Source organism: Aphis gossypii, chromosome 1 (genome assembly GCF_020184175.1).
Source record: "Aphis gossypii isolate Hap1 chromosome 1, ASM2018417v2, whole genome shotgun sequence".
In the NCBI taxonomy this organism is placed as follows: Eukaryota; Metazoa; Arthropoda; class Insecta; order Hemiptera; family Aphididae; genus Aphis; species Aphis gossypii.
The window spans coordinates 70,707,650-70,735,453 of NC_065530.1; the positions used below are offsets into that span (position 1 = coordinate 70,707,650).

Below are 27,804 nucleotides of genomic sequence, written 5' to 3' on the forward strand. Positions count from 1 at the left end.
GTTTAAAACAATTTACTTCGGTTATAAATTGTAAAACCAAAGGTTGTCGTAAATCATTTTGGGAGTTTCAGACCAAATTGAGGGAGATACGTTGTTTTAAGTGTACGTATATGAGTGTGTGCGTTTATGAGCTTATACTCGGGAAGTAAATGTCAAACATTTAAACTGTTTATATTTATACATGAACGTTAAAGTATACACAAACCTGGAAAATACCAATTAATTCTAAAATTATTTTTCAAACTATGTACCTAACTAATTTTCCTTGTGTAAACTTAAGCTTATAAACGTTGTTGAAGGATGAAATGCATTTTATTTCTTATTAATTAATATGAAAACTATATTTTATATGTAAGTTTTAACTAAAACCATATTAAAAAATATATAATAAACTTTGGTTTGTTGTAGTTATTTGTTTATTAATAAAACAGTTAACTAATAATTTTCAAGGGATGTTAATTTTTTGAAACATTAGAGAACGCACCATATAAAAAAATATCAGTTTTGATATTTCCTTAAATTAAAATTTATGTTGGCTAACGCGGAAAAAATAAATACAATTATGATCACTTATAACAATATCGGTTTGGAATAACTGTACATAATAATATAACGCTTCAAATTGTACAGGATACCATTGTTGGAATTCTTTGTTGTGACTGCGATACGCCGATACATATTAAGTGGATTCTGGAACATGACTGTTCTCGTAGTTAAATTTTTTATTATAATTTTTTGCATCCACAATCATCTTAAAATACGCTTCTTAGAACTAAATTCTTTGAACCAGCGAACAATCAGTTTGTCATTATTGAAGTCAATATCTATAGCCACTATGTATCTGCTCAAAAATAAAATATGACTCTTTGATATTTTATTTTATTCTTAAGTAAAATACACTTGTGTCACAAACATCGAAAATCTCGTTATTTTATTTGACCTTTACAGAATTAATTTATTATTTTTTTTTTAATTTCGATTAGGTTAGGTTAGGTTAGAATGTTAGATATGACTTAAAAGTATGTTATGTATTTATAAATAATACATTAGATGTGTATGTATGTAATTAATTGATTTTTATTATCAGTTTTCTAACTATGTTTAGTCTTTTTATTAAATACGATATAGAATGAACATTATGTTTACCCTATAGCATACTATGTTCTCCAATTATTCCAAAAATAATAAAAAAATAATATTGTATTTGGTACAATTTAGTATTAGTATTAATTAGAAAGCTTGTATTTGGTGCTTATACCACTTGGGCGCACAATTCTTTACAAAAGTATATATAAACATAAAACAAACGAAATTCTTACCAGGTAACACATTTTTCTTTCACTTTTTTGATTTGTAATGTGGCTAATTAGAACTGAGCTTATTTATTCTTCTCATAAGGAATTAGATAATAAACTAGCAAGTTAACCAAATTCCCTTTTGAGTCTTGAATGGTATTGTGACGTTTTCTTATATAAAACCAACTGACTGTATAGAGTATAAACGAGAATTTTATCGATTAAAATATTATTCTTCGTTCTGAATACTACATAGATGAACTAAATAAAAATGTACATGGATTGAGATTCCCTGAGCTTCCGTTATCAGCAAAAATCATACAATGGACAACATTTTCACCATACTTTTCATACTTTTGACACAGATTTACACTACGCCACTCAATTTTAATACGATTTTAACGTGAACTTATTTTACTATTACATTTTCGATGTCCATTCACCGCTGAAGGACAAAATGATTAAGTTTACTTTTAAAGGAATAAATACAAATCTATTCTTGTAAGTACAGATCTTACGACTCAACACAAACGAACGAAAACTGTACATTAATAGTAATATAATATTAAACAAATATCAGACACCTTTATTTCTATGTATAATTAAACATAAAATATTATTAGGAATATATAAGTTTTATTGATGTCTATAAGATATAAAACGATTTCGTTTAATATTAACCGTTTATAATTTTTAATTTGTGATAACTAAAAACATAAAACTGTCTAAATTTGTAGTTGTAAAAAATTATAATCTCAATAATAAATAAAAGATAAAGTTCATAATAATTTTTATGTTTCTATATTTTTGTATTCTAAATCATGATGACTTTCTAATTTGTATCATTTTGATTTTAGAAAAATAGTTTTAAATCAATACATTTTTTTATAGAAGTTGTATAATAAGTGTTACAATAGTTAAATTATAATAATATATATAATAAGTGATGAACATATATCAATTTATTAGGTATTAGATTTTTAAAATTTTTTTTTACTAATTTAATTCTTAATACGTTCAGTCATATTTTTACATTAAATATTTAATAATAATAAATACTGTACCGACAAGTCTCAATATTTAAAATTAAAGAAACTGTTTGACACTAAATACAACGTTTTTATATTCGTTCTCGTTTATTATTCATTCAACAGCTACTTACTTAGGTACCTATGTAATGTATTTATAAAATATTTAGATTTCTCTTAAATGCACTTTATGAAAAATAATTGAGCCTTTTATTTTTCCTCTAAGAATTGATGAAAGAAAAAACGATCATTTTACTTTTATGGTTGTTAGGCTATTATTGTTATGGTGACACAGGTAGACAAATGGTTAAAATCGTTCTCTAAATTAAATTACATAAATAAATATTTTCACTCCCACCTTTCGTTCAGTAAAAAAAGAAATCAGTGCACTTAGCAATCAGTTTTCAAATAATATTATTTTAATAACAATAATGGTTTCTAGAAATATTAATACTATTTAATTAAATTAATTGTATTTTTACAATAAGTTATACGTATAATAATATTGTATTCATAATATCAATATAGTTATGATACACATTTTCAAGTAAGTAATCGCTCTGATATTCAATTTTGTACAGTAACTTTCAATAAGTGTACCTCGTTATTTAGTTTTTCATTTTAATAGATTTGTTGAATTGAATGAGAATTAATCATATATAAAAAAAAAAAAACAAATATTATGTGTAGAAACCAGTATAACTAAATAACAATTGTTATACTAGCGTTAATATCTTAACAAATATTTGTATTTTTTTTTGTTTTTCTAGTATATTTTAAAAATCACTTACATATTCTTTTTTTTTACCTACCAAATTATAAATTAAATCTAATCTTTTACCACAAATTTTCCATTTAGTTGAAAATCAGAGATTTTTTCAACTAAAAAAAAAAAAAAAAATCGTCAAAGACAAAAAAAAGTAAATAAAATAAAAAAAAAACTTATAAAACCAGTATATTATTCATTGCTCCACTCAGAATCTAAAAAAATAATAACAGTATTGATTTTAGAGTTTTAGTATTCAACGTTCGATTAAGTCACAAATTTTCAATCAACCTCTATCCAAAAATAATGGTTAATAAAAGTTCAATATGTCAATATGGATTGCTATAAATGTGTAAAAATAACTTTTGATTTTATTTCAAAATCAATCATAACACTCAAAATATGAATTTAAATATTACAGTTTATTACGGTAAAATACATATTATACCATTTATCCCTATAATAATAAACAAGCATAACTTGAATAAAAGATAAAATATGTACATTGTTTAACGCAATTTATTTTTGAGTTAACGAGTATCAAATTAAAACCAAAAAGATAACATGTATACCATTTAATTATCATATTTTTAACTTGAACCAAATGATCAGGAATTTAAATAAACTTTTAAAACTCTGTTTTAATTTAAATCTTTACCAAATTGTTGTGTAATTACATAAATATTAAGAAAGTTTATTCGAGTATCATGTACCGTTTACTAATCTACTAACTAACTAGGTAAATAAGTTTATGAGCAATAAAGTTTTTATCAATAAAAAAAAACTTCCTACCAGTTTCATAATTTGAGTTATGTGATCAAGATAATTGAAAATGTCTTGTCTATTTTATGATTACAGTAAAACTAAAGTATATAAAAATAAAATAAAAAAAAGCTTCCGTAAACCGTCAAGATTATATAGATTTTGAGTTGAGTCGTCTGTGTCTGTATAAAACAAATTTTATTTTATTTTATAATAGTATATAAATATATATATAACAAAATAGTTACGTTTACCGTGGGTCTGAAAATCGGCAGTACATAGCGATAGAACGATGGTTTGGTTTACGGTGAAATTATATCGTTTTACTTCTCCACGGGCAGTTCAAATTCTATTTCGCACGACTACACAGGATTTCGATCCGCCTATCTAACTATGTTTATCGAGTGAAAACATCAAAGGCAGCCGATATAATATCCAAGTAATGGAAATTATAATAATAATAATAATAATAATAATAATAAAAAGTAAAAACCCTCAAGGATAATCTCTAAACTAATTATTCCAAACACAAAGCAGTAAAGATTACGGCTAAATTAAAAAAATATCAGTAATAATAATGATAATATAATAATTATAAAAAATTCTAATAATATTAGTTAGGTTATGATGATAACCAACACTTGATAATAATAATATTATTATTTTATATCACGAAATACGATAATTAAATACCTATATAATATAATGTATAATGTTATTATACGATGTCGTATTTTAACGACACACGGAGTTTTCGAAAAATTGCCTAGTGGACATATAAGTTGACATAACTAATATGTACTTCGTGGACGTTATTTTAGTCACGTAATAACCCGCGTTGTAAGCATCCGGTATGTGTACGTATATTTTTTTAGTTTAAGTAACCCTGTACGAAAAAATAGCCATTTACCCACGTTATCCCTGAACACGGATGTTACGCCTATATCTCGTCCCTGTTCGTGAAATAAGGTCTAACCTTTACGCTGCGTGATGTGAGCCCGGCGAAGGATGGTTAGAGATAATAATAATTCGATGAAACGCACGCTAAATGAACCCATAACGACCGCCGTTCATCGTGTTATGGTCGAGGACTCGCTACCGATTGAAATCTTCTATCCAAATCGATTAAGTCTAAACTCAATGCGACAGTGTGTTCGCCACATGACAGAGCAATTATTATTATAGTATATCAATATATTTTTGTCACGGATACTTTGGTAACTCATACTTTATAGGTATATAAAGGAAAATATATTATTTTTTATCTTTCGTCTTAAGGCCGTGTTATGTCTACCGTGATGGCATAGGTATATAATATAGCTAAGCTGTTATACTATTGAATATAATAATATTATGACTAAACTAGATAGAACCACGAATTTTTTTTTTCGACAGTATTGTGTTAGACTTATTATGGATTAATTTTCACAAAATTCTTAAAAATATACAGCAACGATTCGTATGAGGCTAAAATGTGATATTTGTTAATGCTTTAAATTTAGTACTAGGTATCGTATAACTTACAGATGATTACCACTATCGGTATATACAAATTTCAATAAGTAATATGATAACAGCTCACAAATTAATCAGTTATTCAATTATAAATTAAACTAAACAATTACGTTATATTTAGTATATTTAATATTTATCTTACACGTGAAAATATAGAACATGGTAAATTAATAAAACATACATCACTAAAATTACATACATATAATATTAATATGCATTTTATGTTCACATATTACACATGTTGTCTGCATTGTTTTGTTAAAATAAGTTGTTTATTTGCATTTAGTTAGTTTTCTTTCTTTATATTTTGATTGGTTTTAAAAAGTTTTACGCAATGAAACTCAATATTTATTGGATAGAAATATTTTATATAATAATAATATGAGGATACTATATCATTTATATCACATATTATATCAATATTCAAAAACATGTCTTTATATTATATTTTATTTGTAATATATTAATAATAGTTTACTAATTTTTGCTTCTAAAAATAATACCTAAGAATAAACTAAAATCATTTTAATACTCAATTCAGAATTACTAATTAAAAAAAACAATTATAATTAAAATCATACTATTTTAATTTTTGCTGTGATTAAAACTAAATCTGATAAATCGGAAAATATGAATAATTTGTAAATGGCTAATTGGCATATAATTACATTATATTCAAATTTAAAATTGAATGTTTTAAAATAACTGATCATGAGATTTAAAAAAACGGCGACATTTTTACTCACATATTATTTTATAATTACTACGGGTCATATTAAAAAAAAAAAAAAATAATTTACGATTCAATAATAATAGTTCATGAGTTAGAGCATATACCAATTAATTTTAAAGATAACTTATGTTGTGTTGGATTATACATATAAACCACTTAAATAAATTGAATTTTGATAGTATTTCGTTAATATATTGATTTTAGTAAAAAATGAAGAAAAACTACCAAAAACATCGTTTTGTATTTTTTGGATTGTGTATACAATTTATAATGTTATTTTCTCTGACTATAGAAAATCAATTAATTTCAATATTCTGATGATTGGTAATAATTAATAAGTTATAATACGAACAAGTATCTAAATGAATTGATTTTATACTTAATCCTAAATTACTGTTATTAAAACAATGTTCATAAAATATGTGATACCTATCAGGTAATATTGAAAAATGGGTATTAAATTTCCATAAACTTTTAATGAGTTGTTTATAAATTATTATTAAAAAAAAAAAAAAAAAAAAATGTTATTACCTACTATAAAAATACTTTTTTGATATTAATTATGTATATGTAACTTGATGGATTTATTTTAAATTGTATTTCAGTTGAAATAATTTAAACAACAAAATTCACATTTAAAAATTAAAGTAACAATGTTTTTTTAATGAAGTGAACTATTTAATCAAGTCAAGTAAATACTATTAAATATAATGTATTTTTATTGGTCCTTATATTAACAATACAAATCGATGAAAGAACATTTTACGTGCAATTAAAAAAAAAAAAATTTACCTCAGATATTTGTATATTATATTTTTCATATTTTAAATATAAATATTACAATAATAATTTAATAGTAAGTTATTATAAGATTGTAATATTAAATATAATTTTTAACCAATATTTAATATTTAGTTTACATAGTTTATAGTTTATAGTAGTAGTTAGGCACATTAAAATTGATATGATTTGAAACTAATAAATCATGCAGTTTTTCTGATTTATAGAATAAAATTTATAGTTTATATTTAAAATGACAGTAGGTGTATGTATATACTATATATATATATATATATAAATGTATAATATGTATATTGTACAAAATAAATAAAAACATTTATACAAATAGGTACAAGTCAATATAAAATTAAATTAAATTCTATGATATAGCAATAAAATGCTGTTAAATAATTAATTCTTGATATTGTTTAATATTATAGTTAATGAATGGTGAACACGGTGACGGATATCACGAGGTTGATGTCATAGCATAAAAACCTCTTAAAAAAAAAATAAAATACTGTAGATCGTTTTTTTAACTGATCAATGACCATTTAAGACATGACCGTTTAGAAAAAAAAAAACCGACGAGAAGATAATAGACACTTGAGTGAAGTAGATAGTTGTAACGACTCGATGCTCCTTAGTAGGGTTCATGGCTAAGGTTGAACTACTCGATATTGCGTTGTACAGAGATTAGATGACACAAATTGCCGGTCAGCATATATCGAAGATAAAATCGTTTCGACGATGAAGGATGATGGGCGCAGTTTAAGTAAGATGGTCTATAGATGAGGGGCGATAGTCTTAGTTGAGCAAACTCTGTGACTGGACGTGTGCGTGACTATAACACTGTTTCAGCGACAATGTGCGCCTATAGCGTTGGACGTTTTCAGTAATCGGCGATGACTCGCCATTATAATAATATAACTACGTAAGCCGTGCAAATAGAGGCCAGCTGCAGTCTCGTGATATTTTACAATTACTTTTATAGTGTTAGTAGCACTACATACAGGGTGGTCACTGTGAATTACGGTTTTTTTTTTTTTTTTTTTTTTTTTTATTGGACATATATAATGTTATAAAACGGAGAAACACATTGTTGTAATAGGAAAGAGCTGTATGTGCTAGTCTTACTGATTTTCAAAAGAGTATAAAATCAAAATTTCCATGATATTATGGTTTTAACTTTGGGGTTTAGTCTTCAGTTTTATAAATGTGACTTTAGGGATGAAGTCATTACCTATACATTTATATTTAAAATGTCATTATTATTATTTTGTTTTTATGGAAATTCTATATTACAATAATAAAAGAATTCCTTATTCACTAATTTATATAGACATTTAAAAAATATGATTAGCAACAATAATAGTATTGGACCATTCAATGTCTGTCGATTGGCCTATACGATTTTCATAGAAACGCTGCAAACGGTAATACGTTTATTAGCACCTACTCTTTAGATTTTTCTGTTAGTAAGTTTCGCTGGTTTCAAATTTTTTTTTCGTTGTTAAATCGTCAAAAAAAAAAACCCTAGCCTCCGTGCGTTCGAACGGTTCAACCGACAATGACGGCTGTATCGTATTATAAATCGTGTCGTTTATCCTCTTCTGCATAATAATAATATTACCAGTAAAATGATGTGTCCTTAGAATGCGATTGTGTATTTTATCGTATGGGTAGTCGTCGAAAAACCGGTCAAGTTTTTGTCACGTCGCTCGCCGTATACAATAACACCGCATGTATTAATGGTCGAGAGGATAATAACTTTGCACCCGGCTATCAGCGCGAGCGTTATACTTCTGCCATGTGTACCTCGGTACGGTGGTTGCGCCGTGTAGGGTAGGGTTGACGTGGGAGGGTGTCCGGACGCGAAATTAAATTCCTCCCAGTCCCACGGTAGGTATATATTCGCCGTCCGGAAACTCCCGACGTTCGCCTCTCCGCGGCACCGCCACCACCCGTGACTTTTGACGCGATCTAACAAGATTTATAACCCATTACGTTATTTCGTGTTAGCAATGCAAAACATGGTGACCGGCCGCTGCCGCGCCTCCATTGTGTGTGTGTGTGTGTGTGTGTGTGTGTGTGTATACGTATACGCGAAATGCACTGTAGCACGCAAAGGACCGTAAGTCTAAGTCGTCGTCGTCGTCGTCGTCGCGCCACCACCACCTTCCTATATATATATTTCCGAATAATAATCACCAACCACCCACGGCCCCGAAAGAGACGCGCCAGGGGTAGTGGTTGTTCCTCCCCGGTTCGACCTCGTAGTAATGCGTATATACCGTAACTCGGATGGTGGTCCTATCCGCACGCCGTCTCTCTTTGTGCGTTTGTGCGCACCGACTAGCACGCACACCTGATTATACGGTCTTAATCATTCGCCGTTGCTAAATAACAATGGTAATTATACAGGTGCAGTATAGTATTATATACGTTTTGCTATTGGCGGTTATGTGGTGTGCGCTGTATACGGTCTATACGTCGTGTGACGATAAACGAGACGAACCCGAGCACGGCCTTATTAAATTGCTTTAATCACGTAGAATTGTAGAATATAATATCAGCTTAACGATTCGTATATCCAATGCATACGTGATCAAATAATATGAATATTTAATATGTTAACAGTATTTATCTCACTCGTAATATATAGCGTGTATGCTGTATATATATAATATATATATATTATATTAACCGCAAATCGTTTTGTTGTTCAACGATTTCTCTAGAAACATTTTCGTACATATTTAAACACGTTTAACGAAAACATATAATAATTGCGCGTTGAATTTCAAAGTAACAATAATAGTATTGCCACTTTCAAAAGCGTAAGATGTATTCTCCTGCAGTTTTATAAATACAATTAATGTACGTTAAAATTAATTACATGTTATACTCTTGTACAGAAGCGTATACAGTTATACTGCTCGTAAAACGTATTGATTTTTTCTAATTGAAACGTTATAACTGTATAATATTTTAATAAGTAACAGTGTGTATTATTTTATTGTGATTTAAATGTTAATATTTTTACTCAGGAACAGTCGTGTTTAGTTGTTGATTGAATTTTATTTTTAATTAGTCCAAAATAATATACAATATATATATATATATATTTATAAAATAAAAACTATATATAATTTAAAAGTGATGAAAATCTAAGCATAATATTTTACATTATTTTTTTATTAAAGAATATTAAAAATAGAATAACTGTTGTTGGTTGTCATAACGACGAGCGATTACTGTAAAAGTAATTTTTCATTTAGATTATTCGTGAATAATAATTTATAGTTTTAAAAATGCTTGTGCTATAATTATGTCGAATGTTTATTATTTATTATACATTTTTTGAAATAGTTAAAAATCGTACAGGCAACAATATTATAATATTGTTGTCAGTGATATTAAGTTGCAATTTTAATTAATTTGTAAATTGTCTATAAAAAGCAACATAATTTATTATTTTTTTATAGTATTATGAAATTTGCATAAAATATTTTTTTACAACATAATTTAGTATAGTAGCTAGTAAAACTGTTTTGATTCTATGACCAGAATATTCATTATTCAAGGATACCAAAAACATTATTTTAGCTTTGATTTAACTTAAAACCATACTTAGAAATTATATAATTTAGAAATTAATAACCTATATAATTATAGGTTTGTAATATATTATTCATTTTTATAAATTGAAAAATATTTAACCATTGCATGTATTTTATTGTAAAATAAAACTATTTTGAAGATATATATCAGGGGTGGCCAGCGAGAAGAGACTACGAAATGTATTAATAAATATGAAAGAGCCAAAATAAATGTAAAAAAAAAAAAGATCATATTATTATATAATACATATATTCATATTAAAAAAAATTGTTTATAAAAATGTTAGGTACGATAAGATGCCAGCCGCAAAAGTATATGTGGCTCGCGAGACGCGGTTTGGCCACCCCTGATATATATATATATATATATATAATAAAGTTATTATTATTTTTAAATCCGTTAGCTAAACTTCATAGTGTATATGTAATGGTAAAAGTACCAATGCCGGTAAACCCTAACCCTAAGGTTTTACCGAGCACAGTCGGTAAATATCCGAATTTTGGACATTTACCAATTGATTTCAGTAAAACCTAGGATACACAAACTATTTTGGGCAAATCACTAATGATTTTTGTATTTCAAACTTTTATAAACGAGATTCGGTAAATCTTAGGATAAACAATCAGCGTTGGTAAAAGTCCAAAATCTTTATCAATTATGTGATATTTTTTTTCCTTTGTTTTTATATTTTATATAAACATAATAATTATTATTGTTTAACTCGAGGTCACTCGTGTGACGTTCCCGATCTTAGGGGACTTATTTTCCAGATTTGATAAAACTTCATAAAACATTAATTATAATATAACTAATAAATTACCACAAAAATCCACCTTCAATCCTTAAATGTTAATTATTATATATTTGTTGATACAAACAATACAAAATATGTTTTATTGTTTTATTTTATCGTCATTTTTTATAAACTAAAAATAAAAACCAAATTAACGTAAATACATACAATACTATGTTGTTTCATTATTCTGAAACGTTAGCTTTTAAAACATTGTCCTCAGTGAATGGTTTGCAGTAATTAACAGAATGTTTTCCACAGATAAACATTTTACATAAGTAGGTTAGGTTATCCTAAAATTAACCGAATTTCGTTTGTAAAAGTCCAAACTACAAATATCAATCAGAATTTGACAAAACTATTTTGTGTATCCAAGGTTCTACCGGTATTCGTACTTTTACTGTAACATATTATATATTTATATAAAACATTCTAATAACTATAAGACAATGTGGATATTATAGAATATATAAACGTTACATTTCAGTTAAGAATATGTATTTTTGAATGAAATTAGAAATTAAGTAAATTAATTGAATAATGTATTAATTGTATTAAGTATAAATAATGATTTTCATAAGTTTTATTTTATCTTTAAACAGTTTTTTTATTAGAACATTGCGATACGATTTAAATAAATATACTCTACTATTTAGGTTATAATTTATCACATACTTTAACTTTAAGTATACGGGTATAAGATATGTACACATTAGAAATTATTCAGTATAAATATTGATCGGTTCGTTTACATTTTAAGGACTGACTACGTCATTCGTGAAAATAGTAAATTATATATTTCTCTTAGTGTAATGTAAATCAATTTGGTATGGAAGTATCGTAACATTAGCAACAAACTATAATCACTAGCTATTACTGTACGGGATAGCCCATGACAAAATAAATGTCTGTTAATTTATCCCTTCTTAAACTTCGTTAAATGTAAGCTACACAGATTTTTAACATAATTATTTTAGCTGAATTAACCAAATATAAGATTTGGGCCTAAAATTATATCTAATCAGCAATCATAATAAATATTTTATTACTGTAATAATAGCAATTCTACATTAACAAAAAGAAATATTCATTTTTCGTGAGCAAAAAAAATATCTGTGTGAGCACCTCATTAAGAATCCATTTTTAGTGTAGCCCTACGTGATAGTTGTACAAAAGTACCTACAATGAAAATTTCAAATATATAGCTATTGTCATTTTAACTACACGATAATTATATAACAGTTAGTCAGGGTTTCTTTGTTTTTAAATATACAGATTAATATCAATAATTAAAGAATTTATTTATAAAACCAAAAACATAAGAATTGTTCTGATCACCATTTTGGTTACGGAAATATCTAAAATAGAGAATGAAAAATTAAATTTCACATTAATCATTATGTATTAAAATGCATAATATAATTTAACAAAAATATCGAAGAATAATACATTTTCGTCAATGAAACACGAGTAAAATGATGCCTTTATTAATCTAGCTTATAATGATGTCATTCAACGCTTTAAACAAATGTCCATCTTATCGTCACAAATTGTAAATCAAACAAAATATACAAAATTAAGGACTTTTACACTTATAAACACTTAAAGCAAACATACGATATTTTTATAAACTTTCCTTGTGTATGTATACTATTATGTTTAGTGATAAACTATTATGCCTTTATTATTACGTTTAACTGGTTATTATCCATAGAATAAATAACAAAGACACTAATAAGCTTAATAATAATCATTATATTCGTTGTTGACATTTTAATTATTATAATATTTAAGGTAAACACATTATGTTATTTATATAGCTGGTTACATATTAATAGTATAAAATATTTAATAAATTGTATCAATTTTAAATTAAAATTTTAAACATAAAAATAATTGTATTAATTATAATAATAAATTATCAGATTTCTGTAGCAAGTAAAAAAAAAAAAAACTAATAAATATGAAAATATGATAGACAATTTAAAAATTTCATAGCTGGGTACTTGAATATAATGAATCAAAACATATTTATAGACATAATTCTTTGTGGAGTTAAATGATGAAAAGTTAAATTTTAGTTTAAACATAAAATTAATATTGAAAATAACGATTTTTATAAATATTATTTTAAAATGACACATTCATTAATTTAAATAAATAATTTCTAATTTTTTTTTTCTAAATATCCCATAACAGTGTAATTTCCGTGTTAGTGAATAGAATTGTTAATACAATACATAAATATTATATTGCCATTCGTCTAACACTAACATAAATCATTAATGAAGTATTAATATTAAACTCACCTGGCCGCAGAGGACCTTTGTCGTGATCAAATCGTCATGAGACTTGCAGGACGAGGAGGACAGTGAGATGACCAAATTGTGCATAAATTGGTTACGGATACCAATAAACATTATGGTGCTACACCCGTATAATAGTGATCAATAAAGTGCATTATTATTAATTGGTATACTAATTTGAATAAGAGACAATCTAATATACGCATAATATTGTTTCACACATAACAATCAAAATGATCGCAGACAATATCTGAATATCGTGTAACACTCGTTATACACTATATAAATACCTACCTATTACATATTAAACACACTATATGATTAACTAACATAAAATAAACACACTAAACACATTTTACACGTCCGAATTATTAGATACTTAATATATTAAAATGACACACGGTATTAGTTCGACACTGACCATCAACGCGAGTGAACCAAGCAATCATTAACAGCCATCTACCAAACTGTAAAGTATATTTTTTTTTTAATGTATAAATTATACGAGTCTTATTATTGATAAACATCTCATACCGGTGCTTTAATTATCAGCTACGGAAAACTTATCCATAAGGAATAGGAAACCTCCCCTGGATAACTAATATCGTAACAAGTGTCATCCAACCACGTTAAAATCGTAACATGATTCATCCATTCAGAATGCGCAGTAGATTAAAGAACAAGTAAAGAGTACTGTGATCATGCACTGAAGTAAGATAAACAAATTTGTTTCGACATTTAAGCTCGTGGTATTATACACTATCAGTTGTCAATAACCGCGGACACCTGCAGGCTTGTGAATCAACGCGTTTTTGTTATTACAGCGTATATTGAATCTAAATCTATTGTAACCGTATAACGAAATTTTTGACAAAAATGCAATTTCCTTGTAGGAGAATTTGCTTTTAGAATGACATATTGGATAGTAGAATTTATGATACCATTTTAAAATTAAATTCCGTTAAAGAATATTACCACCAATCTAGCTACAAATTATTTTATCTTATTTAGTACGATCAGAGCACTTTTTAAAATGTAAATCTTTAGAAATTCAGAACATACTGCCATACTACATTATGTATAAACCGTGGTTATATGCGACTGTCGCGTACACGAATCGCCGAAGAATAGCAGTACCATACCATATCGCCAGAGGGTGAGTGCAACCGGTGTGTTAGGAAGGGGAATTATAAGATCGAAAAAAAAACAATCTGATATTTAAAAAAAAATGTTAAGTTTTAAGTTATAACTAATAATAATATTACAACATTGTTTTGACTTTGTTTTTGGTCAGTAGTTTTTTTTAATTTGATTTTATCATCCAAGAATGTCATAATAACTCTTATGAAAATGATAGACCGACAACTGAGGAAAAAATTAAATAACCATTTAATTTAAATGAGTAAATTAACAATTTTACAATAAATAAAAAATATTTATCTTTAAAATACTAATTCTCTCTCTAATACTTATATATATATTACTTTCAATATTATGGAAAACGAAATAGCTGACTTTTTTGTCTCTGCCGCATTGACGGTAAATGAAAGCAACGAAAATATAATACACGTTATCAAAACAATATCTTATTTAAAATATACTTTTTACTATCGGTTCACCTTAACGATACATCGTTTTATCAGTAAGTATATGGGTACACGATTACGCATTACAATGAAACGCAGCGATATGGTCAAAATCTTTAACTATTTTTAATCGTTGTCAAATAGGCACCATTGAAAATCGATTAATATATTGATGTATAGGATAACCTAAACCATTAAGTCAGGGGGAATGCCTATATTTGTCAGACTACCTATCATGGCTACAACCCTGACGAGTAGTGAAATGTTATGTGTAGTCTCACTTATACGGTTATTATATTTGGGTGAATTTGTGACACATACGGCTTACAGTTCCATTAATTATTATACAATATTATAGTATCAATTATTTTTTATTTTTTTAACCACAAACGCCATAATATTATGTGTTCCGTATATTCGATCGAATACAATTTTATTTTGCATTGTCATCTGTATAACGTTGACAAACATTTAAATCCTGCACATACACAGTCTATACAAGTAGGAAAGATTGTTGGAAGTCAATATTGGGACAACATTTTCAACGGAATACGCATCAAAATTATTTTAAAGATATACATAGAAAACAATTGTAAACGGGAATATAAAAACGATTGTATTATAGTCGAAGATATTTTTATATATTTTTTTAAAAAATACCAAAGATCTTCACGAAAGAATTCTATTATAGACCATGCACATCGTTCGTTCGGCACATGTACTGTTATTTATTTTACTTTACTACATTTTTCTAGAGTGAAACTTGTTCGGGTATAAATCATATACGAGAAAAATACGAACGGAGTTTGAAACTGTGTGACTTTGTAAACTATCCACAGACATTATAAAATTCACGATTGACAGTTATTGATAATTTGTATTCGATGTAATAATTTAAATTATATTATATTAATTTTTAATTTTAATTAATTATTTTAAATTTAAGTTAAGTAATTAGTAAAAAATAAAAATCTATTAAATATAGATATAATAATATCATATTCCATGAATAATTATTGAAATGGCCACAATCCATTATTATCAAATTTATAAGTATAATACTATAATTAATATAATTATGTGCATTTATGACTAATATTATTTCTTTAAACCAGCAACCATATGTTACTCCTATAACATTAGTAATAACTAATATAATAAATTAATTATTATCTATATTTTATAAATATAAACATTAAATTCACAGTTAATAACAATTCATTATAATTATTTTTTTCTAAAAATATTTTATACAACCTATTATTTTATGAACTTAAAAGATAAAGTTATAAACGAACATAAATACAAATATTATTCTAGATAGTATGAAAATTCAAAATTAACTAAATTAGTGTTAATTAGGAAAATAAAAGTAGATTTTAACTAACTTTAAGAGGCAAATTGTTCAATTAAAAATTAAGTTATTGGATCATAAAATTAGAAAGTTAGTTAATAAGTTGAAATTAACTAAAATTATAAATACTATTAACTCATTAATGACTTGCATTGTATAAATCCAATCATATCGATAAAACTAACAAATCTAGTACCTATTTATTTCGTATTTACATTTGTTGTGTAACTAAAGCATAAGAGCGAGATTAATTTTCTAAGCTATCAGATTATTAATTATATACATTTGTTTTATACTGATTCATGATAATATGTACAATGAAAAGTTCGGGAGAATTGAATTTAGATTCTCATTCATACACACCGACTCAAGTTCCTTACTCAACAATGGTGTATAACTTGATGTTGTGATGTACCTATCAAATACATTATGTTATGTTGTCTCTTGTAGTTTATTATTTATACTGTTTTTTTTTTTTTTAATGATTTAAAATTAAATTTAAAATTTTAAGAAAATGCTAAATGAATATAACTATTCTATTGACCCATTATGTCAATATTATTCAATGATGATAATAGAAACATTTCAAAATATTTATTTTTCTTTTATATTTTAAAGTAAACTTAAATCTACACAATACATTAAAGTATGAGATGAAAACCTCATATTATAATGAATGACCAAGCAAATACTTGAATAATATGGAACATTTATTATAAATGAAAGGCGTGTGAAAACTAACGTAAAAATACATTTATCTTTTTGTTTGTTTGTAGTTTCACAGTAAAACTTTGTGCTAAAAAACACATAAATATCAATATACAAGTTAGTTTGCAAAGGGTCTTATTCTTAGTCGTATTTATTGTCTCTTGTTTTTCATGGTTTTCAAATATTCGTTTTATGCACGCTGTAGTTTAATGACAAAATATTAAAGTTGAAAAGCATTTAGAAAATTTAAAGACAATACAGGTTATTCAAATTAAAAGAAAACAAATACTTTACCAATAACTTTGTAATATTTATTTTAATTTAATAAGATTATTAAACACATAATGCCATAATACTTTATAACACAACAAATAACTTACTAATATTTCTTTAGGTTACTTTCAAATTGAATTGAATTTTATTATTCAATTACAATTATTTTGAACAAAAAATAAAGTTTAAATTTTCAACAACTTACAATTATTTCAATAGTATCTATAATGGTACCTGAAAAGTTAAAAAGATTTACAAACCTGCTATTAATAAACATTAGTAACAATTTTTATTATATAATATACAATATTTTATATTGTTTAACATATTTTTTTAACACATAATATATATATAAAACAGCTATATATTGTATTATATTTTAATAACACACATTAAAATAAGGATAAGAGTTATGTATTTATTGTGTTTTCATTAATTTGAAATCTAGTAACATTAGCTAAAAGTTGGTTTTATCTTATGTAGGTATAATTAATATAGTATACTAAATATTATGTAACAAAAGTTTTCACTGAGACCCTATTTCACAATTTTAGGTAAACATAGTGGAATAAATTACCATGTTTATAATATTGTGGTTGTGTCTGTGTATCTTAAATTAGCTGGCTACATTCTCAATATTCATAAACCATAAAAGAGCGAGTATAGACTATCAGCTCCATTTTTTTTTTTTTTTTTTTTAATATACAATATTGATAACTATGATTTATTTAAATAATAAAACAGATAGAAATTGTAAAAATTAAAATATGGCATTTTTTCAATGATCTTACTTTGAACTTCCCCATGAGTATACTTAAAAAAAAATATAGCTATTTATGTTTAACCAACCACAAACATTTTATGTATGTGTAAATACATATAGTAAAGTGTATTAAATGTATTTCGATTCTGTATTGTAACTACGCATATCCACCCAATTCGCGCGATAGTTTATTTTTTAATACAATTCATTTCATGCATTTTTTCAGTCATCGAAGTAAAATAACAATATTGGAATTGCCGAAATTTTCCAAGAAATTTTTGTTATTATAAGTATCAAAACAACGTATTATGGTAATAATACGATCGGGAATATTATGTTGTTTGTTTTTTTATGTTATATTAAAATTTAAAAGTATTACAGAATCATTTTGAGAGCGTCTGTTTTTATTCCCATACATATTTCGTCAAATAAATATTTCTGGAAATAATAGTGATTTTTATTTTTTAATAGTTGATTCTAAATCAAATATTTTTGTTGCGTTCGTTGGAAGTATAATACATACCAGGAATTTTCTATAGTGGCGGATAAAAATACACTTTTTAGGAAGATTACGATAGGTCCATTCGATATAGTATACTGATAATCCATTGTTATTCTTAGATATTCTATAGGTACTTTATATACAACTATCTGCAGAACGGAGTTTTTGAAAATTAAAAATATAACGCGCGGCACGATGTCTCAAACTCGTATCCATAGTCAAGCTGTACAATCTTATATCAACATAGCATACTAATACGTCAGCTGATATTATTATAGCTTCTCGAATAATTATTAAATTTGAAATGAAGCATAAAAACCATAAATATTAGTGAGTCATCAAAATGATTTTCGGAGCTTTGGAACAAATTACTTTTGTATAATGTCTCCTTACTATAATTTAATAAATACGTTTCGAGATGGGAAGCGGGCCGTGTAAATTTGTTAATACCTGACGTCGAAGTCAAGTCACTCGTAAACCACCGCCGACCTCGCAAGTGCGCTCGTTCCATAATATTATATAATGTCGTGTTTGTAATAAATTATAAGAACTTCACTTTGTTTTGATTACAGGAGGTTTCGATATTCGTTTTCGAAAAAAAACTGGCGGACAAGCTGCACAAGCCCAGGCGGAAGGAGACGGTGACGGAGATACTGAAGAAGAGCGTGCACTACTTAGAGATGCTCAGACAGCCGAAGCTCATACTCAAGGTGGTGCATTCCGTTGAGGACTGCAACGACACGCTCGCTTTTGCCGCCGAGCCGGTGATCGCCAGTCTGGCCAACATACTCGCGTATCAGGCGTCCGTCGGGGGTCGGACGGTCAACGGGCCACCGTCCACTGGTGCGTCCATCATCACTACTACGGCCATGCCACGGCCCGCTCACGCGAGGGAATACAACTTTTTGGACTTTGAAATCAAGTACGGCATCAGACAGGTGAGTCGGGTTTTTACGTGTCAGACGACTGCAGTCAAATTATAATCAATAACTGCGTTCGTATGTCGAAAAGGTATACGTTTTTACAAAAATTGTTATACAATAGCTATACAGCTGTCATTCGATAAACAATACTCACACTGACGTCATGTTTTTCTAAAATTTTTCGAAATCAATACTCAAATAATCACCAAACTTATTATGACAAATTATGATATACATCTTAATTCGCAGAATATAATTTTTCCACCGGATTTAAAATAAATCTGTTTTATTATACTCCTCGAGTATTTTTTTTAACCTTGTCACTATGGTTTATTTTAACTATTTTGTTTGCCACTAAATTGTTGCATATGTTAGTGATGAATTTATCTGATCGTTTCTGGTGTATTGATTAAAAGAGAAAATATCAATTTTTAATAAAAATTGTTAACCATTGATTTTCATTGATTGTATTGATTGTAATAATCAATTATCAATATTTGGTTTTCAGAACTTCTATTTATTTTTAAAGTCTTATTTCAAGTTTTAACGTGCTCGCTGTTCTTTTGTTATATGACATTCGTAGTTATATAATATCTTTATGTCATAAACTATAATTTGTATGTATTTACTCTTTCTGTAATCATGTTGTGTATCATTTGCTTCTCTCCGATGGCATCTACATGATTCCAAACTTTCTTTCTTATTTATGTTTTCTAGCCACTAATTCTAAGCTATTATTCTTATTTCAATCGCTACTTAATATATTTTATCAAACCAGGGGTATGAGTCTGGTTTTATAGTTTCTTATTTACCTAACCTTATCTAAATTTCATCTATATTTTAAATTTTTTATCAAACAGTTTTTTTTAAGATTATTATCCAAATTACACATTTATGTTTCACTTACTGTTTGGTCAATAAATGTATCAATGGCATAGTTAACTACCTACTTAACTTCTTCAAATTGTGGTTTATTATATATATATTTAGTATACATACAAAAAAAGAAAAAAAAGAAATAATAATAATAATAATAATAATAAAATAATACATTATTATATTATTACAGATTATATTTATCATAGAAATAAAGTAACTTAAAATATAAAATTTACTTATATTTTTATCTTTAACACATATTTAACATTATTTTGTCCTATAATATCCATTTAGGTTGTACTGGAAAAAAAAATGTTTTCTTGAATAAAAGAATATAATAATATATGTATATACTACATACATATTATACTTTAATTATATTAATTATTCGTACAATAGCTATTCAAAAAAAATAAAATACCTATTTCGTCGTTTATTTAAAAATTTACGACCTATGTAATAAAATATACAATTAAACGCTTTTATTAAATTTGTAAAAACCGTGCATCAACAACACACATCTTGACTGCTATTATGATAGTGTTAACGGTCTTTTTATGTTTTTTTTTTCACATTCTACTGCTGTCATTAACCTAATAAATAATTTAACAAAAAATATAATTATATTTAAAACACTATTAATTATATATTATAATTATTTTTAGTGCTTTTTATAATAATCAACTACTTAATCTTATTGTGATTTTTAAGTGTTGATATTATGGTTGTGAAATAATTTTATTTCAATAATATTATTTGATTTGATGAACAGCACAAAAATTAAAAACCATATAGTCCTCACAATCTACTTATAGCACTGTGATATTGAAATTATTCATGGGACAAAAACAATACTTCCAACATAGATATAGTGAGGCAGTACGTAGTTGTTATTTTTATTATAATTTACTTAGATAAGTGCAGTGAAATAATGAAAAAATTATTGCATAGATGAAAAATAAGAAATATCAAAAATGGCACAATGAGCTTACGAACAAATAAAATCAATATGAAAGTGAATGAGTACAATTCAATTAGAATCGAGGTTTAATTTAGATTGAAATATATTAAACATTGAACTGAAAAGTATAAGCACTGGATTTATGGTGGACTTAAGTCTTCTTAGAACTTAGACAGTCATGGAAATGGATCTGACAAGAGATGATCCACAGCGACACGGTCGTATGTTCTTCGGAGCTTAAGATATACAACCATTTGGCTGTTATTCATTGATTCCATTGGTATTAAAGTTAATGATTATTTTTGTTTTTACGTCAAGAATTTACTAGTTATTTAAGCACTATTAAATCTCTACAGAAATCTGTATGGGAATTCATTTTTATGGCATATTTTGCTATTATAGTGAACAGGACTTTATTTAGAGGACCACGATTCATATATCAGAAACAGTATCTACAAATATTGTTAAAGAATATTATAAAATTGAAAATTTTTTTAATTGAGTAATAAAAATTACTTAATTAAGCTCAAATTGAAATTAATATGCATATGTGTAATTAAAACTGTATATTATACCTTAATATAAATGTATTGTAAATGAATTGTGGTTAATGTTCTTCATCAGATAATCAATTAAACGATTTAATAATGCTCGAAGGCAACAATGAACTGTTACATAAGAGTTATTCTATACTTCAAAACAACAATACGTCATAACTATGAGTGGTTATAGTAGAATTAAACGTATTGAATAATTTGTCATAGTGATCGTTATACAGAATAATAATATTATTACTTTAAAACATCATAAAAAAAATATTTTTATTATAAATATTAATATGTCAAGTATATCATTCAAAGATGGTGATTTTTAAATTTTGGATTTATACATGTTTTATTTATCATTATCTGCAATTTATTTCTTTTTTATACATACATAATTTGAAAATAATTCAATCAAATAATATTATCACGGCAATCAATATTAGTCCTCTGTAAATTGTATGATAGGTAAAAAGAAGATTCATATTAAGATAAAAATCAGAAAAAAAACTATTTCAAAAGATCAAATCAAAGAAAAAAACGGCAATGTGAAGTGTATAAGTATAGAATTAAAATATGGTCTAAATATTTGTACATCGTCGTTCGCCGATATGAAAGAAAAATATGAATAATGAAATAATTATTTTTTTAAAAATAAAAAAACAAATCTTCATACGTATATTTATTGTCATTTAAACTACTTAAGCTATCTGAAAATGATGCAAATTAAGAACTAAACGATTTATTGTATGGCTATTTATAATTATTTATTTGCACTCACTTAATTTAATGTTCAGAATGTGGTTGACTTAATGTAGGTTGGCTAATGAAACAAGAAAAAGGCATAGCTTTTTAATAATTTAACTAAAATGTTTAAATTAAACGTACATAACATAATAGAAAAAAAATATTTTTATTTGTTGTTAATTTTATTTTTGATTTATAGTACTTATATTTATAAGTAAAACAAATATCGTAATAACTTTGATATTTAAAAAATGTAATATAATCTATGATCGTACCTATATTATATGTTTTGTAATAAATTGTTTTTGTATTAAAATAGTAAATAACATCGTGTTTACTCTGCACGTACCCACGTATACAGATTATGCTCATTAAATCCACTTCTGTACTAGGTAGGTAGGTATATTGACAAACGACAAAAGCTTGCTTTGCTAGATATTGTAATTTAAATTAATAGCTCAACAATTTGAGCCCTAAGGGAATGTGCAAGCTAAACATAACTTTGGCAATCTCAATCTATTACATACGTTAAGCATTTTAAAGATTTTTAATAACGCGTCGTTTCTTCGTAGGAATCACGAAGAGGTGCCGAGAGAAATAAGAAGCACTGTCGTATATAGATTCGAATTTTATTTGATATTTATACCTTACAAAGTTTCTTCTTTAATTATTATAAATTAATTCTAAAAGATACTTCTAAGAAATAATTGAAAATTATTTCAATATAATACTTCTAAGAAATAATTGAAAATTATTTCAATATAATACTTAAGTATCGACCACTGAATATTTTAATACTGAAATAATGATGTCAGCAATAGAAATATTCATAAAATGTTGTATTGGTCACTGAAATGTTCAAGTTTTAATAAGCTTATAAATCATCGAAAAAGTCATATAATTACCTACTTGGAAATATTTAATGTTTTAAACTTATATATATATATATTTTTTTTTCTGCATAAAATGATTCCTTAGTTCCCGGGCCTGATATCTTGTATTGTAATCGATAAAGTATGTAGGTAGTGTATTTTTAATATAATTATATTTATTCAGGTTTACACAGTTATATTTATTTTTGTATTCTATACTAAAAATAATGATTGTTCTACTGCAGTAGAGTATTACAATACTAATTTAGTAGAATTGCAATAATTTAAATTGTATATAAAATGTAAATTTAATTTGTATTTTAATGACATTAAATGGTATATGAGTTAAATTAGTAAGTTCATGGGTGTTTAAAAAAATATTCAAACAGAAATTGAAAAATATTAAGTCAAAAATAGTTTAGTTTTATTATAAAAATAACTCATTTATTATCAAAAATAATTTCTTCATTTTTGTTAGAAGAAAAAAAAATATTTTTCATGTTAATTAGAAAAACAACTTTATAAATAAATTATGAAAATAATAATTTATCATTAAATTTAAATTACTAAACTGTTTGCTTAAAATATAATATTGATATTATTATCCTAAAATTATGTAAACATTATTCAATTAGTATTTACAGATTGACTTATTTTTTAATACGTGCAACTGAATAAGTAATAATGAATAAATTAAGTGTTTTTTTAATAATATTTCTTTGATCCCATAGTTTCGTATATACTTGAAATAATATTTATAATTTTGATGTTACTTTCACATATTTTATTTATACCCCAAAACAGTCTAATAATTTTAATTAATCCTTTTAAAGGTTTTTTTTAATGAGTTTGATAATAAATATATTATTGAAAAATTCTAATTTTTGAAAAACGGAAATTTTAAATTAATTAAAATCAAAAGTAATATAATTAATTAATGTTTATATTATATACAAACATAAATAACTAATCAAGATAATATTAAAAAAAAAACAGATAGTTTATACTTATTGTGTATACACAAGATTATTACATGTATTGTGTTACGTTTTAAATTAAAATTTAAAAATAGAAATAATACATTTTTGAATTTGAAATATCTTTTAAATAAGATTATTCAATTTTGATTTATAAAGGTTATTTTTTTATAATTTTCTCGTAAACTTTGAATAGTTGCCTTATAACGAATTTTACATGATTTTTCTTAATGTTTTAATACATAAATATATTAATAGAATTGATACTATACTCGCAATATAACAATATAAAAACACTTTAAGGAAAAAAATATATATATATATAATTATAACGTCATCACAAAATAAAAATTATTTTATTGCTCTTTTTCTGATTTTTATAAAAAAAGTTTTACAAAAACCGTAAAATTTAAAAACGAATTCATAAATTAATAATACTCTGTGATCTTATTTTATACATCTTCAATCAGAATAGGTGAATTATAAGCTATATATAAAAAAATCACTTTGCTTAGAAATTAAAAGTGGAAATAATAACATGACTTACACCATCAGTTTAAATTATACTCCAAATATAATTTTAATTTAATAAATTTCAGATTGCCGAAGCCCTTGATTTTTTATCACCTCAAGTCCATCATCATAATGTTTGCCCGAGCAGTATACTTGTAACAAAAACAGGAACCTGGAAACTTAGTGGTCTGGAATTCATTGGTATGTACTACGTATATTTAACTTATTCAATTTATTATAGCATTTGGTAGTATTATATTTTTGTATATATATTATTATAGATTGTTTTTATGTTTTTTAATTTAGTACCTAAACATTTTATTATCAATTTACAAAAAATATTGATATTTTCTTTAAATTACATGGTTTTATATTTTTATACCTCTCAAAATAATTTCAAAAATATTAATGTTATTTTAGAATATTATCGTTTTTATATTTCTCTGAACATCTGTTCACATATTATTTAGTATTATTAACTATACTATTACTTATACTATTTAAGCACTTACTGTAAGCGTACCTGTTTAGTATAATAACTATATTACTATTAAGCACAAATGTAAAGTTCATTATACAATTATATCGCCAATCACACTCTTCAAATGTGCTATGGGATTACAAGTTAAAAGAAGATGGTCAAATGAGTACTACTAGTAAATAGCAACACTATGCGTTGAATGAGTCACCGTAATGGATATTATGTTAAATTTGAATTCAATGATATATTATCATTATATACAAAAAACGATTCTAAGCTAAGCCTATCAGTTTAAATCACTAAGTGTATTTTATGATTAATTTATATTGCTATTGCTATTAAAGCAATTTATTTTACTATTAGTATTAAAGTAAGTTCACTTTTGTCAGAAACAATACATTTTAAATTGTCATTTTATGAATAAAATTAAAATATAATAATACCTATACGTAAAAGTTCTAAGCCTCAACGATTAATATTTTTGAAATATTACAAAATAATTTACATCGTTATTCATTGTTTAAAATGTATTTTCGTCTAAATTAAAAATTAAAAAGTATATAAATAATATTTTACTTAAACATTTATTTTTTTTTTTGGTTTCAGAATGCACATTTAATAAGAAACATTTTATTAATTTTTAAAGCTTTACTATAAAAATTGAAGATTCTATAAATTGTTAACTGCACAACAATTTGGAAACTTTTGTGATCTTGATGAATTTTATCTTCAGTTGCTTACAAAAATAATTGTTGGTAAAATATTTTAAATATTATGATACAGCTATAAGAAAACCTTGTATGGTATCATTCATTTGATTTTCAAGCTATATTACACAGCGAGATTGTTTTTAACAACAAAAACTATATAAAAATCTTAAAAAATCCAAAATTTGTAATGCCTATAAATACATCAAAAAGAATAAAATATTCTGAAAATCTCATTATATATATATATATATATGTATATATATATAAAGTTATCATGTACAATACTTGAAGAAAGTTATCGTGTACTACTATCTACTGTTATTTGTTTTTGAGAAACAACAAAATATTAAAAAACGTTCAAGAAAAAATAGTTATGTTAAGGGTAAATATCTAATGACCTACACATTTTAACTTCAGACGCTCATAACAAATTAATATAACTTTCTGTTAAACTCTTTTATACTATTTTATATATTGTACTTTTTTATATATAGTTAGAACAACTTATCATGAATATTACATTAAATTGTCAGATATAAAAATTATGAATTTTTAATTAAAAAATAACGTTCAAGAATTTAGTAACTTTTAATGTAGAAACAACATCCAATTTTTCATCAGAAATTACACACTCAAAGATGAAAATCTAAAAATGTTTTAAACTATTTATCACGTTTACTGTATAGGTAAACACATATGATAAAATCAACAATCGCATTAATTTATAAAAAAATCAAAAAGCTATTCCTTGTTGAATGTGAAAAAGGTGTATTGAATGTACATGAAGCTTTTAAAGCCAAAACAACAAACAAAAAATACATAAATAGTCAAATAAAATAAAAAACATAATAAAAGTACATTTACATTTTTTTTTTTTTAATTCACCCCATTTTCAACCAATAAATAATAATTAACATTATTTTATGTACAAAAAGTACTGTAAACACCATTAACCAACCACTAAAAGTGCTATGCTAAATTCAGTAGCCAGGCACTGTAAAAATGTATAATAATATATATTGCACTATTGTAAAACATATAATAATATGTTAGTGAAATAAATAAATCTTGAATGTGAAAGTATAATAATATAGGGAAAAAAATATTAGTATATAGTCGTAGTATCGTTGAGTAGGTTCAACGAATATTTTATTATTTTTTTCATACCAAGGTTTTAATTTAATTTTTTATATTTATTCATCACATTACCTCATAAATTTCACTACATTAAAAGGTACATTTTTTGAAAAAATTTAATTTTAAATATGTCTTGTATAATTTGACCAATAGACAAATGTTAAATAATTAATAATTTTTCTAAAAGAAAAATCGGTACAATTTATTGTGACGTGGAACTTTGTAATTGTCACATTGTCATAACTTCTATCATTACTTTACTCATTTCGTTTAA

At 25.3% G+C, this 27,804-nt stretch overlaps 1 protein-coding gene and 1 long non-coding RNA gene across 6 annotated transcripts in view; one reads left to right on the forward strand and one right to left on the reverse strand.

Annotated features, from left to right (window-relative positions):
• LOC114132709 (SCY1-like protein 2) overlaps nt 1-27,804 on the forward strand; it is a 153,670-nt gene that overhangs the window by 56,766 nt on the left and 69,100 nt on the right. For 4 of the 5 annotated variants that reach the window (XM_027998242.2, XM_027998243.2, XM_027998245.2 and 1 more), the window contains exons 3-4: nt 19,361-19,726; nt 25,289-25,403. In XM_027998242.2, coding sequence (XP_027854043.1) covers nt 19,361-19,726; nt 25,289-25,403 — 481 coding nt within the window. Of the gene's footprint in view, nt 1-18,670; nt 19,285-19,360; nt 19,727-25,288; nt 25,404-27,804 lie in introns of those variants that run through there. The other variant, XM_050206476.1, reaches the window with a different exon arrangement.
• Nucleotides 724-1,667, reverse strand: LOC126552008 (uncharacterized). Its single transcript, XR_007605866.1, has 3 exons — nt 1,573-1,667; nt 1,320-1,485; nt 724-841 (listed from the first exon to the last, which is right to left on the reverse strand). It is a non-coding gene; the product is annotated as an uncharacterized LOC126552008 (long non-coding RNA).